Genomic DNA, 15,141 nt, shown 5'->3' with positions numbered 1-15,141 from the left:
GGAGAGATGTTACAGATCAAGGGAATAAAAATTAGTGGAGTTGATAAAAGATATGTAATTATGATGCCTCCTGGGCTATTTGGGAAACGTGGTTATGGGTAATCAAAAAGAAAAGATCAGGCTGGTAAATTGTTGCCTGTGGCAAAAGTGATCATTTTCCAAATATCTTGGAAGATCCCTGTGTAAAGGGGAGAAATAGAGAAATCATATTAGATGGCGAGGTCTCAGGCAACAGGATAAGCGTCACATGGAAGCTCTCCCCGCTCGCGTCACATGACCCTCCTGGGTTTTCGCGTTCGCCTGGAATTTGAGGCCTCCATTCACGCGATTCACTTGGGACAATGACAATTGATTAATGCCATTCATCTCGTATACATTGATCCAGATGTCTGCGCGACTGACTTTCCTTCCTCCTTCCAAGTCCCCGACCGGTTGACAACTCTCATTTCCGCAATAACACCAATGGCCGGACAGTTGGAGACGGTACACTGCATAAGAGCTCTCGAAATATAGCTATTCCACAACTGTACCCCCGCTTCGTACTCAATACAGCAAGAATATCAATGGCAACAGCAAAGTCTGCGCGACTGCAGACCCCAGCGGATCGCAATCTCAGAAACGTCGTGCTAGGAGACCTCCTGTTCAAGCCCTGGAATCAATCAGTCTACCCCGAAGACCTCGTCGCCAAAGATACCGATCGACTGTATGTCTGCCGCTGGTGCTTCCGATACTCATGTGAGGAGGATGTCTTCGCAGACCACAAACGCGCCTGTGAGCATCGCACAACGCCTCCGGGCACGAAAGTCTACGACCACGGCGGGTATGCAGTCTGGGAAGTCGATGGAGAAAAACATAAACTTTTCGGACAAAATCTCTCCCTCTTCGCGAAACTGTTCCTCGATCACAAGACGGTCTTCTTCGATGTCGCAACCTTCCTTTACTACATCCTCACATATACCGACCCCGACGAGCCCGGCAGCTACTATGTGCTCGGCTTCTTCTCGAAGGAGAAACTGTCTTGGGATGCGAATAATCTTGCTTGTATCTTGATCTTCCCACCATACCAACACAAGCAACTCGGAAAGCTGTTGATGGGGGTCAGCTACAAACTCAGCGGTTGGGATTCGACCGGTGGATATATCGGTGGGCCGGAAAAGCCACTGAGCGAGCTGGGTCACAAGAGCTATTCCCGCTTCTGGGCTGAACGGATTGCCCGATATTTGCTCCGCGGCAAGCCCGGCGATAATCCCCGTGAATCCAATCAACAGAAACTCAACTCTACCCCAAAGGGATCCCGCAAGAGGCCCGTCCGCGAGGCTATGACAGTCGAGGAGCTTGGCCTGGGCACCGGTATGCTCACTGAGGATGTGGTTACTGCTCTCAAAAGTATGGGGCTGTTTGAGCCCCAAGCCACCCCGAAAAAGCGTAAGAGCAACCGTACGGCCACGGAAGCCACGGAAGTGAACCCCCCACCAGGTCAGATGGTGACCATATCCAAATCTGATGTGTGGGAGTGGGCTCAAACGCATCATCTCTCCTTGGACGACCCTGTGAGCGAAAAAGGCTTCGAGGGACTATGGCCTCCCGTGATCGTTTCTGCGGAGAGTGACGACAGCATCCTCTCGGAGGAAGATTGATTCAACTAGAACAATTCGGGATCGCAGATGTACGATAGTATTTACTGTATTCTTAATAACGATAATGAGAAGCAACATGAAGTTTGTGCATTTTTGAATGGATTAGCTCTTTCTCCCAACTATGAGAGAACTGAGTCTATAACCTTTTTATTCTTTACATGAACCGCCTTACTTCGTAATTGAGAAAGTGCATTACTCTTCCATACCACCGGGGCCACCCTGTTTACTCATCTGCCGAGCCTTGAGGAGCTCGTCGCAAAGGAGGAGGTTGGATGCAATGCCCGTGCTGGAAGCGATGCAGTTGCGGAGAACACGGAATGAGTCGAAGACACCCTCCTGGACAGGGTCCATTGGCTCACCAGTGACCAGATCCAGACCGGCGACGTTGCCATCAGTAGCCTCGTCCCAGAGAGAAGCAAGGGAATCCTGGATGTCATGACCTGAGTTGGCAGCCAGAGTCTTAGGGATGATCAGAAGAGCATCAGCGAAAGCACCGACACCCCACTTGGCCTTACCCTTCACAGACTTGTTGAACTCAGCGGACTTCAGGTGCTGAGCACATGCAACTTGGAATGATCCGGCTCCGGGAATAACGCAACCATCGACAATAGTGTTGTAGACAGAGCGGAGACCGTCACGGACGGCATCCTTGACCTGGGTGATAGTGTGGCCGTTAGGGCCCTTGATGAGGATAGTCACGGACTTGGGGTCCTTGACCTCTTCCACAAAAGTGAACTTCTCCTCACCAAGCTGGTGCTCGTAGACCAGACCCGCCCAGCCAAGAACATCGGGGCTAAGATCCTCAACACTGTTTTGGGCAGTACCACCGCAAACCAGCTGAAGACGCTCCATGTTTCTGCGCTTGGCTCTCCGAAGAGCGAAGATGCCGTTCTTGACGAGAACATCCAGACTCAAAGGATCAATACCCTTCTGGTTGATGATGACGAATCCCTTCTTGGGGTCGTTTCCACAAACCTCCTTCTTAAGCTCCACAATCTTCTGCAACTTGGCGTCGACGAACTTGCGCTCGCTCTCGACCAACTTATCCCTCTGCTCGGCGTTGGAGTAGTAGAATCCAGAGTTGATCTCGGACTTCTCGTACTCCAGGCTGACGTTCAGTGTCAAAATGAAAGCATTCTCCACCCGCTTGGGCATATCGGGGTGTCTGGCACCGTGGTCCAGGGCAAGACCGCGGATAAGCTGAGTATCGGATGAGGAGCGATGTTGCATTGTCATAATCTCAACCATGTGCAAATCGGGCTTCTCAGGGGCTTTGTGGATGGCAAGGACGGCATCGACGATGTCGGGGGTGAGCTTCTCGGCGAGAGCACCGCTCAGCTTTGTGGAGAGGGAGGTACGGGCGACAGAAAGCAGCAGCTCGCGGTCAATGGCACGCTCGAGCTTGAACTTGTCGAGGAACTATATGCCCTGCGTTAGATCCGAGTCCCAGACCATGATTTATACACCACATACCTTCAGAGCCTCGTTCTTTGCAATTTCATATCCATCGGTGATAACACGGGGGTGCAGACCCTCGCCGATGTGTCGGTCCGCCTGCTTCAGGAGCTCCCCAACCAGCATCACAACCGATGTTGTTCCATCACCGGTGATATCGTCTTGTGCCGTTGCAGCGCGGGCAATCATGACCTTTCCATTTCGTCAGTATAAACAAGGAGACCTTCGAGGCAATTTTTGTCTTACAGCTGTGGGGTTTTGGATTTGCTGCCAAATGTTAGCTCATATGCTCCCAAGTACAGGATTCTCAGGGCAGAACGTACCATCTCACGCAACAAAACATTTCCATCCTTGGTCAGTTTGATCTATTGTAGCCGTATCAGAATATTGTTTGTGTTTCGAGAAGGGAATAGGGATTGCGTACTGCGCCTGCACCATCGACCAGCCTAAGTTTTATTAGCTTCATTGCCTTCGTATGTGGGGTGCATTCGTCGAATTCTCACATCTTGAGAGTCCCGGAGGGACCCAGGTTAGACTTCAACACATCTTGAAGACCTTCACCAGCGGCGATGTTAACTTTCAAGGCCTCTCCTCTCCGCTGCATGAAATGTTAGTGTGCGGGCACATTGAGGGGCCATCTGGGAGATATTTTCCATACCCTCGACTCCGCCTTGGGGTTAAGTAGCTGAGTTGCAGACATCTCCCGGAAAATGAATGACAGGGAAACACGTCCAAAGACCAGAAATTAATAAATTAATGGATGGTAGGGGAGCTTGTTGGATGAGGGTGAGGCCCGCGTTAGGTCCGGCGAATGCGGTGAAGGCAGTTTTTGGCAAAAAGCCCACATTCACGGATTCGCACTAGCGGCGAAAAAAAAGCTGCCGATTTCTCGACTTTGCCCATTTCCAGCCCGTCGCCAACACTCGCACCAGCAACCCATCGAATTGCACTCAAGAGTGTTTTCTGCCGGTGTTGCATACCTTCGGCCCCTTTGAATGTGTATTATCTGGTCTTGGGCTTATAACGATGGCCGACTTCCTCCTCTTCGAGGGCCCTATGGGCTACTCGCTTTTCAAGACCGCCCACAAGGGTGATACTGTCGGCAATGCCTTGAAGGAAGTTCAGGATGGAGTCAATGACCTTGCTAAGTTCGGCAAGATGGTTGAGCTGTCAAGTTTCCTTCCTTTTGAGTACGCTCCTCCGTGAAAAGGTTTTTTTCATGTTTTTTTCATGGTCCATTAACAATGTTGCAGGAACAACAAGCAGGCCCTTGGCGAAATCAATGACATCTCCGAAGGTGTCGCGTCCGAGACTTTGATCTCTTTCCTTGACTTGAACCTCCCCAAGGCGAACAAGAAGAAGAAGGTGGTTCTGGGTCTTGCCGATAAGGGTCTGGCAGGAAGCATCAAGTCCGCTTTCTCCCACGTCGACTGCGAGACCGGTGACACCAGCGAGATCGTTCAGGATCTTCTCCGTGGTATTCGTCTCCACGCTAGCAAGCTGCTGAAGCAACTGCGTGAGGGTGATATGGACACCGCCCAGCTCGGTCTTGGTCACGCCTACTCCCGTGCCAAGGTGAAGTTCTCTGTCCAGCGTGACGACAACCACATTATCCAGGCTATCGCCATCCTGGACCAGCTTGACAAGGCTATCAACACTTTCTCCATGAGAGTTCGCGAATGGTACTCGTGGCACTTCCCCGAGCTCATCAAGATTGTCTCCGACAACCAGCGCTATGCCCAGGTCGCTCTCTTCGTCAAGGATAAGAAGACCCTTACTGACGAGAGCCTGCACGACCTCGCCGCCCTCGTTGAGGATGATGAGGGTATTGCCCAGAGCGTGATTGATGCCGCCAAGCACAGCATGGGTCAAGAGATTTCCGAGGCCGACATGGAGAACGTCATCTCCTTCGCCGAGCGTGTTAACAAGCTCGCCAACTACCGCAAGTCGCTCTACTCCTACCTCGTCGCCAAGATGAGCGTCGTTGCTCCTAACCTCGCTGCCCTGATCGGCGAAGTCGTTGGAGCCCGTCTGATCTCCCACGCCGGTAGCTTGACCAACCTTTCCAAGTACCCCGCCTCTACCGTTCAGATTCTCGGTGCCGAGAAGGCTCTGTTCCGTGCCTTGAAGACTAAGGGAAACACGCCCAAGTACGGTCTGCTGTACCACTCTTCCTTCATCGGCAGGGCTGGCCCCAAGAACAAGGGAAGAATCTCGCGTTTCCTTGCCAACAAGTGTTCCATCGCTTCCCGTATCGATAACTTCTCTGAGGCCCCTACCACCAAGTTCGGTGAGGCCCTCAAGAGCCAGGTCGAGGAGCGCCTGGAGTTCTACGCCTCTGGCGCTGCCCCCACCAAGAACGAGGTTGCCATGGTATGTTCAAACTTCATTTCTCTATCTAGTGAATTGACGCTAACAAGTAACAGAAATCCGCCATGGATGCTGTTCTGGCCGAGCTTGATGACGTTGATGGTGATAAGAGCGACGCGGAGATGGAGGATGTTGAGGTCGCCGAGGCCAAGAAGGAAAAGAAGGAGAAGAAGGAGAAGAAGGAAAAGAAGGACAAGAGCGAGAAGGCCGACAAGAAGAAGAAGAGAAAGTCCGAGGGAGGTGAGGGCGAGTCCGACAAGAAGAAGAAGCGCAAGCACGACACGGATGCCGAGCCCTCCAAGAAGAAGCAAAAGGCCTAAATGCGCTATTCTTTTTGAAGGGAGTCTTCGTCACGGCGTTTGGTTTGCTTTTGTCTTCATGACTCGATGGGTACGGCTTGCAGGTATTTGTAAATTATTACCAGGCCTTTCGCCTCAGCAGCTCTGACTATCGCTGCTCTGATATTTTCCAATTTAAGTTTTCAAGTTGTTATTCTTTACTTTATTCTCACTTCTTGAAAGGGGTCAAAGCCATTGTATACTACGGGGACGATCACTGTACCCCACAGTCCGATTCAAGAATGTCCAATGACCAAACCCCTCTTCAGCCCTGATATTCACCCTTGGCAAGTATTGAATATCTTCATTTCATTCCCTGGTGGATACGCTGCATATATTTACAAATGAGATCGGGAGACCCCACTATTTCCGTTTCCAGTATGATGCCCACCCTATCTTTTTCTCCTAAGCGGAAACGAGAACCTTCAGAATCAGACTGCTATAGCCCCTCAGCTTCTCCAACATCTACAGTTTCGACCGACAGTTTCCAAGATCCTCGTTTCCGAGAGGACGAGCTAGGGAGACACAGTCCGCGAGCCGCGGTAGCTGGACGATTTGGAGAGTTGGCCATCCGTGGCGAGCTCCAGTCGGACGCGGCAGCTTTCACCCATTCTCAGCTATCACTTGCTTCCTCGGCCCAACTATGCGCATTTGACAGCGCCGTGGCACAGAACATGCCTGAAGCTTTACCGGCTAGTAGCGAGTCCAGTGACCGCCAAGCGACGTTATCTGAGGCGCCCGCAACACAATATCAACCCACTTCCTTACCCACTCCTTCCAAAAAGTCAGCAACATTCTCCCACAAGCATATCAATTCCTCGCCATCTAAACGCAAGCCCCGAGTGTCTCCTCCTCTTGCAGACACCCCATCTGAAGACCCGCTGGTATGGCATGATTCCGAGATAACAGGCCACAACCCGTCCGACCCAAATGACGATGGCTATGGTATCAACGGGATAGGCTTCAAGCCCACTGCATCAATTGCATGGGCAAGGTCACAGAAACGACAGAAGCAAGTCGCCGAGTGGAAGAATCGCGAAGCCCGGGAGGCTCGTGAAAGACGACGAGAGAGGAGGAGAGATGGCGTCGAACTAGACAAAATACACAGCATACATGACGGCGCAATCCAGAAACGAGTGAAGTTCGACGTCTAGGAGGGGACCAGCAAGCTCGCATCCCTCAGCATCGGAATATCTTCCTTTTCTTCGGCGTTCTTCTTCTCTGGGGCAAGCATACGGTGGTTCATTCTTTTTTATACTGGACAATTGGAGTGGATGCGTTGACTGGGTGGATGATATGGACTTTGCAGAGAGCTATGATACACGGATATGACTTTATGACATGACATGATGCCAACCACCCACCCGATCAGTGGATCGGACTATACAGTTTTGGATATCTCACAAACTCCATGACTCCTTCTAATGGGCGAGCGACGTTACCAGAATTTGTAGTTGGAGGGGTTGGTCCAACTCTTCTTCTTTCTTTCCTCCTCGGCAAGGCGCGCACGCAATGTTGCCTCTTCCTCCGCACGATCCTTCTCGCCTTGTTTCTTGGCTTTCAATTGGTTCATTAAATCGAGTGCTTCTGCCATGCCGCTCAATTCTTGGATTCGTCGGTAGCGGCAGAACTCATATGCTGCCAATGAGCTGATTGCGAACATGCCGACAGCCCAATTGCCTGCAGACCATAAATAATAGCGTCCTGCATGCACATATTAGCCTCACGACCTTTATACATATCACACAACATGAAACCATACCCTTCAGTACACCACGTAGACCGCCAACTCCAAATCCAACACCAATTCCAGTCATTAAAGATTCACGGGCACATGGTCTCTTGTGAATGGTAGAGAATTCGGATAGAGACACTGATCCGATAATCTCAGAGTATGACGCATCTTTAGGGTCTTTGCCTGGGGGCTTGTATGTCGCTTTTGCGAGAGCGTTCGCGGGTTCTTCGGGGTTTCCAAAAGCATCCCATAGCTTGCCGGTTTGTGACGAAGCGCGCTCGTGTTTCGATTTCTTCGAATCGGGATTGGCGTTGAAGGAGCGCGGGATGTCGCCAGCTTCCGCGAGAGAGCTGGTGTCTCGTGATTCGTCTGCCATAACTGTAGAGTGAATTGCCTTGAATCTCCCACTTGCGGCCAAAACGAAGATCGTCAATATCGGATGACCAAATATTCCGCCATCACCAGAATCGGATAGTTATTCCGGAAGCTGACTAACTCCTTCAACGCGCTACGCGAACGCGTCGGGGCCGAAATCGATTTGATTAGAGCAGATCGCAGGCCATTGCTGGACCCTCCTAGAGGCACCATTGGTCTCAGAACCAGATCTCGTTCCATCTGCGACCTACTTGTTTTCTTACCACTTGTCCATCTGTTCTCAAATTTCCTAAGCGCGCATTTCATGTTCTACACTGAGCGCGCCATTTAACAGAGCCAATTTCACAAGCCAGGCCGGGCGACAGCGTCGCGATGCCTTCAAGAAAACCCAGCAAGTATGGCAACAAGTTCCGGTCAAGTGCTGCGTCTTCAAACCCCCGACGAGCAAAAACAGTCGAATTCAGCTCCCTACGTTCCACCGAAGCAACCTCGCAAGACGAGAAATTTGAGGCCATTCGATTGGCCAACAGCATCGATGAAACCCTCGGCTTTCCGCGCTTCGAGTCCGGCGAGACAAGGACCGGTTGGCTCATCAACATGCACAGCACAACGATAGAGGACCCGAATGTTCCGGGAGGCCGCGCCGGTGTGGATTACTATTTTCTGCAGGACGACGGCGGGAGTTTCAAGGCGACAGTGGAACATGATCCATACTTTTTGATCGCGGTCAAGAAAGGCTATGAGATGGAAGTCGAGGAATGGTGTCGCCGATCCTTTGAGGACTTGATCAAAAAGTTCACACGGCTTGAGAAGGAGGACCTGAGCCTCCCCAATCACCTTCTCGGCTACCGGAAAACCTACATCAAGCTCAGCTTTGCCAATGTGCGCAACCTTCTGGAAGTTAGGAGGACGATTCTTCCTCTGGCGGAGAAGAACAAGAAGAACGAGAGTGCAATGGATGCATATGTTGAAATGACCAGGTTCGTTCCCCATTGCCTGCTATTTGATTTGGATAGAGGGCTAATTATACGAAGTGCGACTGCTGGTATCGATCTTTTTGATGACGAAATAATTAATGAGCAACGACCTAATAGCAACCTACAAGCGAGTGATTTTATTGTTGATATTCGAGAATACGACGTTCCATATCATGTCCGTGTCTGCATTGACAAAGGTCAGTTGTTTTTCGTTCGTGGACTAAATCCTTTGACTAACACATCACAGACATTCGGATAGGAAAATGGTACGATGTGCAGGCAAAGCACGGCGTGGTATCATTGACCTGCTTGGAAGACCGACTTCAGCGTGCAGACCCAGTCGTCCTCGCTTTCGATATCGAAACTACAAAACTGCCGCTGAAATTCCCCGACGCCGCATTTGATCAGGTTATGATGATTTCGTACATGATTGATGGGCAAGGATTCCTTATTACCAACAGAGAGATTGTATCCGAGGACATCAACGACTTCGAGTACACACCGAAACCAGAGTATAACGGGCCATTCATTATCTTCAATGAACCCAATGAAAGAGCCGTCCTTGAGCGATTCTTTGAACACGTCAAGATCTCCAAACCCACTGTCATTGCCACATACAACGGTGACTTTTTCGATTGGCCGTTTGTGGAGACAAGAGCCAGTGTTAATGGACTTGATATGTACATGGAGATCGGCTTCCGGAAAAATAGCGAGGACATCTACCAAGCCGACAACTGTGTGCACATGGACTGTTTCGCCTGGGTCAACCGTGACAGTTATCTTCCCCAGGGAAGCCGTGGTCTGAAGGCTGTGACCGTCGCAAAGCTTGGCTATGATCCAGACGAACTCGACCCAGAGCTTATGACACCTTACGCGAGCGAAAGGCCACAGACTCTGGCCGAATACTCAGTTTCCGATGCGGTTGCCACCTATTACCTGTACATGAAATATGTTCACCCTTTCATCTTCTCTCTCTGTACCATCATTCCTCTCAATCCCGATGAAACCCTGCGAAAGGGAACTGGAACCCTGTGTGAGATGTTACTCATGGTGCAAGCCTACAAGCATGAGATCGTCCTGCCCAACAAGCACAAAGATCCTGCAGAGGCATTTTACGAAGGTCATCTTCTTGAGTCCGAGACCTACGTCGGTGGCCACGTCGAAAGTATCGAGGCTGGTGTTTTTCGAAGCGATATCCCGACACACTTCCATGTTGACCCTACCGCAATTGAGGAGCTTCTCAACGACCTGGACCACGCTCTCAAGTTCAGTATCGAGGTCGAAGAAAAGAAGTCTATGGATGATATTGTGAACTATGACGAGGTCAGGGCTCAGATTGTGGAGCGTCTTCTCGATTTGAAGAACAACCCGAGTCGCGACGAAGTTCCTTTCATTTACCATTTGGATGTCGCCTCCATGTATCCCAACATCATGATCACCAACCGACTGCAGCCAGACTCATTGATCAACGAATCAAACTGTGCTGCCTGCGACTTCAATCGACCCGGAAAAACGTGCGACAGACGCATGCCCTGGGCCTGGCGAGGTGAATATCTGCCAGCGAAGCGTGATGAATACAACATGATCCGACGTGCCACTGCAAATGAACGTTTTCCCGGCAAGTACAAAAATTCACCAACGAGGCTGTTTAGCGAGTTGAGCATTGAAGAGCAAGCTGGCATTGTCAAGAAACGATTGCAGGATTACAGCAAGAAAATTTACCACAAGATCCATGACAGCAAGACCATGGAGCGAGAGGCCATCATTTGCCAGAGAGAGAATCCTTTCTACGTCGATACTGTCCGTGATTTCCGTGACCGTCGATACGACTTTAAGGGCAAGCAGAAAGTCTGGAAGAACAAGACAGATAGCTTACAATCATCTGGGGCTTCTTCAGCTGAAATCGACGAGGCAAAGAAGATGATCATTCTTTATGACTCTCTTCAACTTGCACACAAGGTCATTTTGAACAGTTTCTACGGTTATGTAATGCGAAAGGGTTCTCGGTGGTACTCCATGGAGATGGCCGGAGTTACTTGTCTAACAGGTGCGCATATCATTCAAATGGCCAGAGAGCTTGTTGAGCGTATCGGCCGACCCCTTGAACTGGACACCGATGGAATTTGGTGTATGCTTCCAGGAGGCTTCCCTGAGAATTTCTCCTTCACTTTGAAGAACGGGAAAAAGATGACTATCTCTTACCCTTGTGTCATGCTTAACCACCTCGTTCATGCGAGATACACCAACCACCAATATCAGGCTCTTGTCGATCCGAAGACCTTCAAGTATGAGACTCACAGTGAAAACTCCATTTTCTTCGAAGTTGATGGGCCTTACCGAGCAATGATCCTGCCAACTTCGAAGGAGGAAGACAAAAACTTGAAGAAACGATATGCAGTCTTCAACCATGACGGCTCCCTAGCTGAATTGAAGGGTTTCGAAGTCAAGCGAAGAGGAGAGTTGAAGTTGATCAAGATCTTCCAGACTCAAATCTTCAAGTTCTTCCTGGAGGGTACCAATCTCGCCGAGACCTATGCCGCTGTGGCTCGAGTTGCAGATCGGTGGTTGGACGTCCTGTACGAGCGCGGAACCACCCTGGCGGATGAAGAACTTATCGATCTTATTTCGGAGAATCGAAGCATGGCCAAGACACTTGAGGAGTACGGCTCTCAAAAGTCCACATCAATCACAACGGCAAAACGTCTAGCAGAATTCTTGGGCGAACAAATGGTCAAAGATAAGGGTCTCAACTGCAAGTATATTATTTCCTCGAGGCCACGGAACACACCTGTCACTGAAAGAGCCATACCCGTCGCTATCTTCTCAGCCGAAGATAATGTCAAGCGTTTCTTCTTACGCAAATGGTTGAAGGAGGATCCCGGCGATATGGACCCTCGAACCGTCATTGACTGGGACTATTACCTGGAGCGTCTTGGATCCGTGGTGCAGAAACTGATCACCATTCCAGCTGCACTTCAAAAGCTTCGCAACCCAGTACCCCGTGTTGCCCACCCCGACTGGTTGCAGCGTCGGATCAACACCAAGGATGACAAATTCAAACAAAAGAAGATGACCGATCTATTCACCAAGTCAGACAAGGCACCACTTTCCTCGATATCTGGCAACATTCTAGATCATCGTGTTCAGCATACTGGTGACCTGGATGAGGCGATTGCGAGCTCTACTCAGAAGCTGAAGTCCCCCAGCAACAATAAGGTTTCCCAAAAGCGAAAGCATCCCGAGAACGCCTCAAAGACGGCTTTGGACCCCTTTGCTAGCCTTCCAGCGGTCATGCCATCCATCACGGAAGACTACCAAGGATTCCTGAAGTATCAAAAGCAAAAATGGAAGATCCAGAAGCAAGCTCGGGTTCGCCGCCGTCAACTGTTTGGTGAGCGAACTAATGTTGCCTCGGACTCTCTGAGCAACTTCTTCCGCAATCAAGCCCAAATGCTATACATTAGCACATGGCAGATCTTGCAGCTTTGCGAGACCGGCGTCCCAGGAGTTGTACGAGCTTTTGTGCTGATCGACCAAAAGATCCACGCTCTCAGTGTTAGAGTTCCACGGCAGTTCTTTGTGAACCTGAAGCGAGAGTCCCTGCCTGACGTGGATGTACCGGACTGTGATGTCGAGAAAGTGAACCACTCTCTACCAAATGGCCATCCCTCGGTCCACTTGTTCAAGCTGTCTTTGTCAGAAGAGAAATATCTGGAAGAAGCTGACAAGATGGATGTTCTCTTCCAACACCCTAGTGTCGAGGGTGTCTACGAGGGAAATATCCCGCTCAGCATTCGGGCGGTGCTCAAGCTAGGAAGCCATTGTACTTTCGATGAAGAGCAGCGTGGTGTGCTTGGTGAAGGATTGGACAAGGGCTTTGATCTTTCCACCCTGCTCCACGCATCTTCGGACCAGCCATATCTGATGGACTCGTCATTGGTATTCCATTACCTGTACCACATTGTTTCAGGCGATAGACAAATCTTTGCGCTCTTCTCGACGGCAAAGAACGAGGCCAACATTATCATTCTCAACCGCACCAGGGATGTCCAGGGTCTTCCAAACGTTGATAAGGTGTATACCGAGTTCCTAACTCGCAAGATGCAAGCTGCATCGGGCGATGACTCACAGGACGCGTTCGAATACCAGGACAGGATTCATTTCAAGATCACCCAGGTGATGACGCGAAGAAAGGCCCACCTTGAGGTTGGTGACCTGGTGAGGAAACTCCGAAACGACGAGAGCCGGCCCGCCGTTCTTGTGATCCAATCCCAGCAGAAGGACCGCCTATGCCACGACATCCCAATCTTGAAGGAGTACCCTGTCCTATCCGTGAAGCCTGAGCCGTCGGACATGGAACTTCCGCCTCTCGGCTGGCAAGCATTTGTAGCCAGGCGTATCGTCACTCGTTACTTGTACTTGTCTTCCTGGATTCAACACTTGACCGGTCTTGCTCGATACGGTGATGTTCCACTTTGCAACTTGGAAAGTGACGATCCTCGCTACCTCATCGATATTGCCTATGCCAGAAGGCTCCAGCAAAACAATGTTGTTCTCTGGTGGTCTCCTGGTCCACGTCCTGATCATGCAGGCTACGAAAGAGATGATATTCTCGGCTCCCTGGACAAGGTCAACATGCCATCAGTCAACGTACCCAGTGCTTACTCGACTGTTTGCATCGAGCTGGAAGTTCGTAACCTTTCCATCAACACGATCTTGACTTCTTCTATCATCCACGAGATGGAAGGCAGTGACACGTTGCTAGCTCCTTCGGGTGATGCTGAAGATACGGGTGTTTTCTATTCCGAGAAAGCATTTGCTTCCGCTGGTGTCGTTGTTCTTCGAGAGATGGTCAAACACTGGTGGACAGAGGCTTGCGCAGGAAACAGTATGGCTGATGTCATGGTCTCGCATTTGATTCGATGGGTGGAAAGCCCCGTGTCCTGTCTCTATGATCGGTCTTTGCACAATTATGTCAGATTGCTGTCGCGAAAGTCATTCCAGAGACTCATGGCGGAGTTCAGACGTGTTGGTTCGCATGTCGTATTTGCCAGCCCTACACGTCTTCTACTCCAGACGACAAAGACTGAGGTTGGCAATGCCTACGCCTACAGTCAGTATGTCCTGAAATCAATCCGCGCCAATCCTTCGTTCCACTTCATCGATCTGGAGATCAAGGAGTACTGGGATTACCTCGTATGGTACGACGAATATAACTACGGAGGCAAGGGCTGCCGGGAGGTCACCGAATCCGACGAACAGAATCTTGAGACGGTGATGCACTGGCAGCTGAGTCGATTCCTGCCAATGCCCATGCAAACTATCTTCCACGACTGGGTGGTCGAGTACATCGAACTAATGCACGCCTTGAAAAGACCTGAGGTCCAGGATGGCGAGATTTCCTCAACGCCTCGTCCGACGCAGATTCCCATTGGACGAAACAACGAAGCAGACAATGAGGAGGTCACTGCCGTTCTCGCAGATCGATTCTCGAAGCCGCTGAAGAAGCAAATCTCGGGTCTGATCCGTAGACAGCGTGACGAAATGCTGCATCCCGAGCTTGCATCCGACTATGCCTTCCCCGTATTGCCTGGTGTCTTGGTCAATACCAAAGACGACAAGCGCAACCCATCATTGGAGTTGACAAAGCTTCTTATGCAAGTTTTGAGTCTGTCCAAGACTACAACCCTGGAATCTCGGTTGTTGCGCCGCGAGCTCCTGGCACTGTTTGAAGTCCGAGAATTCAGCAAGGAGGGTCGATTCGAGAACCCCAGTGCTAGCCTGAAGCTTCCCGAAATGAGCTGCAATTCTTGCTGTCTTATTCGAGACCTTGACCTTTGTCGCGACGAAGATGTGCTGCCCGATTTCGACTCGGATGCCACCACTACCTCCAAGCCTTGGAAGTGTCCCTTCTGCCACGCCGATTACGACCGGCTGGCACAGGAAGAGCTTCTCATCGGGCAAGTCCACGGTCTTGTTGTTGAATGGCAGACTCAGGACCTCAAGTGTTCCAAGTGTGGCGGCCTGAAAGTCAGTGAATTCATGGAACACTGCTCTTGCAGTGGTACCTGGGCAGCATCTCTCGATCGTACCGAGATTGAGAAGAAATTACGAGTGCTGGAGAGTGTGGCCAAATTCCACAAGCTGCAATTGTTAGAGAACATCGTCGTGGATGTGCTGGCGAGGTTCTAATGTGTTTGGATATCTGTTTCTGCATGGGGAGTACTGGGTCGGAGGATTTGTGGCATTGGGCA

General features: G+C 50.6%; 6 protein-coding genes across 6 annotated transcripts; 4 read left to right on the top strand and 2 right to left on the bottom strand.

The window, feature by feature from the left end:
* Positions 1–563: 563 nt before the first annotated feature.
* On the top strand, positions 564–1,637 carry PENARI_c008G00365 (putative histone acetyltransferase (MysT1); the record flags this gene model as incomplete). Its single annotated transcript, XM_022631276.1, has 1 exon — positions 564–1,637. The coding sequence occupies one exon, from the start codon at positions 564–566 to the stop codon at positions 1,635–1,637; it is 1,074 nt and encodes a 357-aa protein (XP_022488641.1).
* A 192-nt stretch (positions 1,638–1,829) lies between these two features.
* On the bottom strand, positions 1,830–3,792 carry PENARI_c008G02698 (chaperonin-containing T-complex subunit CCT6; the record flags this gene model as incomplete). The annotated part of the gene is made up of 7 exons (XM_022631362.1): positions 1,830–3,056; positions 3,111–3,284; positions 3,339–3,359; positions 3,416–3,457; positions 3,517–3,538; positions 3,596–3,690; positions 3,751–3,792. 7 exons carry the CDS (start codon positions 3,790–3,792, stop codon positions 1,830–1,832), a joined length of 1,623 nt encoding a protein of 540 aa, XP_022488690.1.
* A 326-nt stretch (positions 3,793–4,118) lies between these two features.
* On the top strand, positions 4,119–5,782 carry sik1 (snoRNP complex protein NOP56; the record flags this gene model as incomplete). The annotated part of the gene is made up of 3 exons (XM_022631505.1): positions 4,119–4,282; positions 4,346–5,465; positions 5,519–5,782. The coding sequence occupies 3 exons, from the start codon at positions 4,119–4,121 to the stop codon at positions 5,780–5,782; spliced, it is 1,548 nt and encodes a 515-aa protein (XP_022488708.1).
* Positions 5,783–6,180: 398 nt separating this feature from the next.
* PENARI_c008G01911 (uncharacterized protein) lies at positions 6,181–6,954 on the top strand (the record flags this gene model as incomplete). The annotated part of the gene is made up of 1 exon (XM_022631333.1): positions 6,181–6,954. The coding sequence occupies one exon, from the start codon at positions 6,181–6,183 to the stop codon at positions 6,952–6,954; it is 774 nt and encodes a 257-aa protein (XP_022488648.1).
* Positions 6,955–7,238: 284 nt separating this feature from the next.
* Positions 7,239–7,911, bottom strand: PENARI_c008G01836 (uncharacterized protein; the record flags this gene model as incomplete). The annotated part of the gene is made up of 2 exons (XM_022631328.1): positions 7,239–7,504; positions 7,563–7,911. 2 exons carry the CDS (start codon positions 7,909–7,911, stop codon positions 7,239–7,241), a joined length of 615 nt encoding a protein of 204 aa, XP_022488760.1.
* Positions 7,912–8,282: 371 nt separating this feature from the next.
* Positions 8,283–15,079, top strand: PENARI_c008G08705 (DNA polymerase epsilon catalytic subunit POL2; the record flags this gene model as incomplete). Its single annotated transcript, XM_022631553.1, has 3 exons — positions 8,283–8,890; positions 8,945–9,084; positions 9,135–15,079. The coding sequence occupies 3 exons, from the start codon at positions 8,283–8,285 to the stop codon at positions 15,077–15,079; spliced, it is 6,693 nt and encodes a 2,230-aa protein (XP_022488695.1).
* Between the last annotated feature and the right edge of the window lie 62 nt (positions 15,080–15,141).

This window comes from Penicillium arizonense (genome assembly GCF_001773325.1).
Source record: "Penicillium arizonense strain CBS 141311 chromosome Unknown PENARI_contig008, whole genome shotgun sequence".
Lineage (NCBI taxonomy): Eukaryota > Fungi > Ascomycota > Eurotiomycetes > Eurotiales > Aspergillaceae > Penicillium > Penicillium arizonense.
Note: the sequence above shows the minus strand (reverse complement) of the source record. Positions and strands in the feature narration are given on the sequence as shown.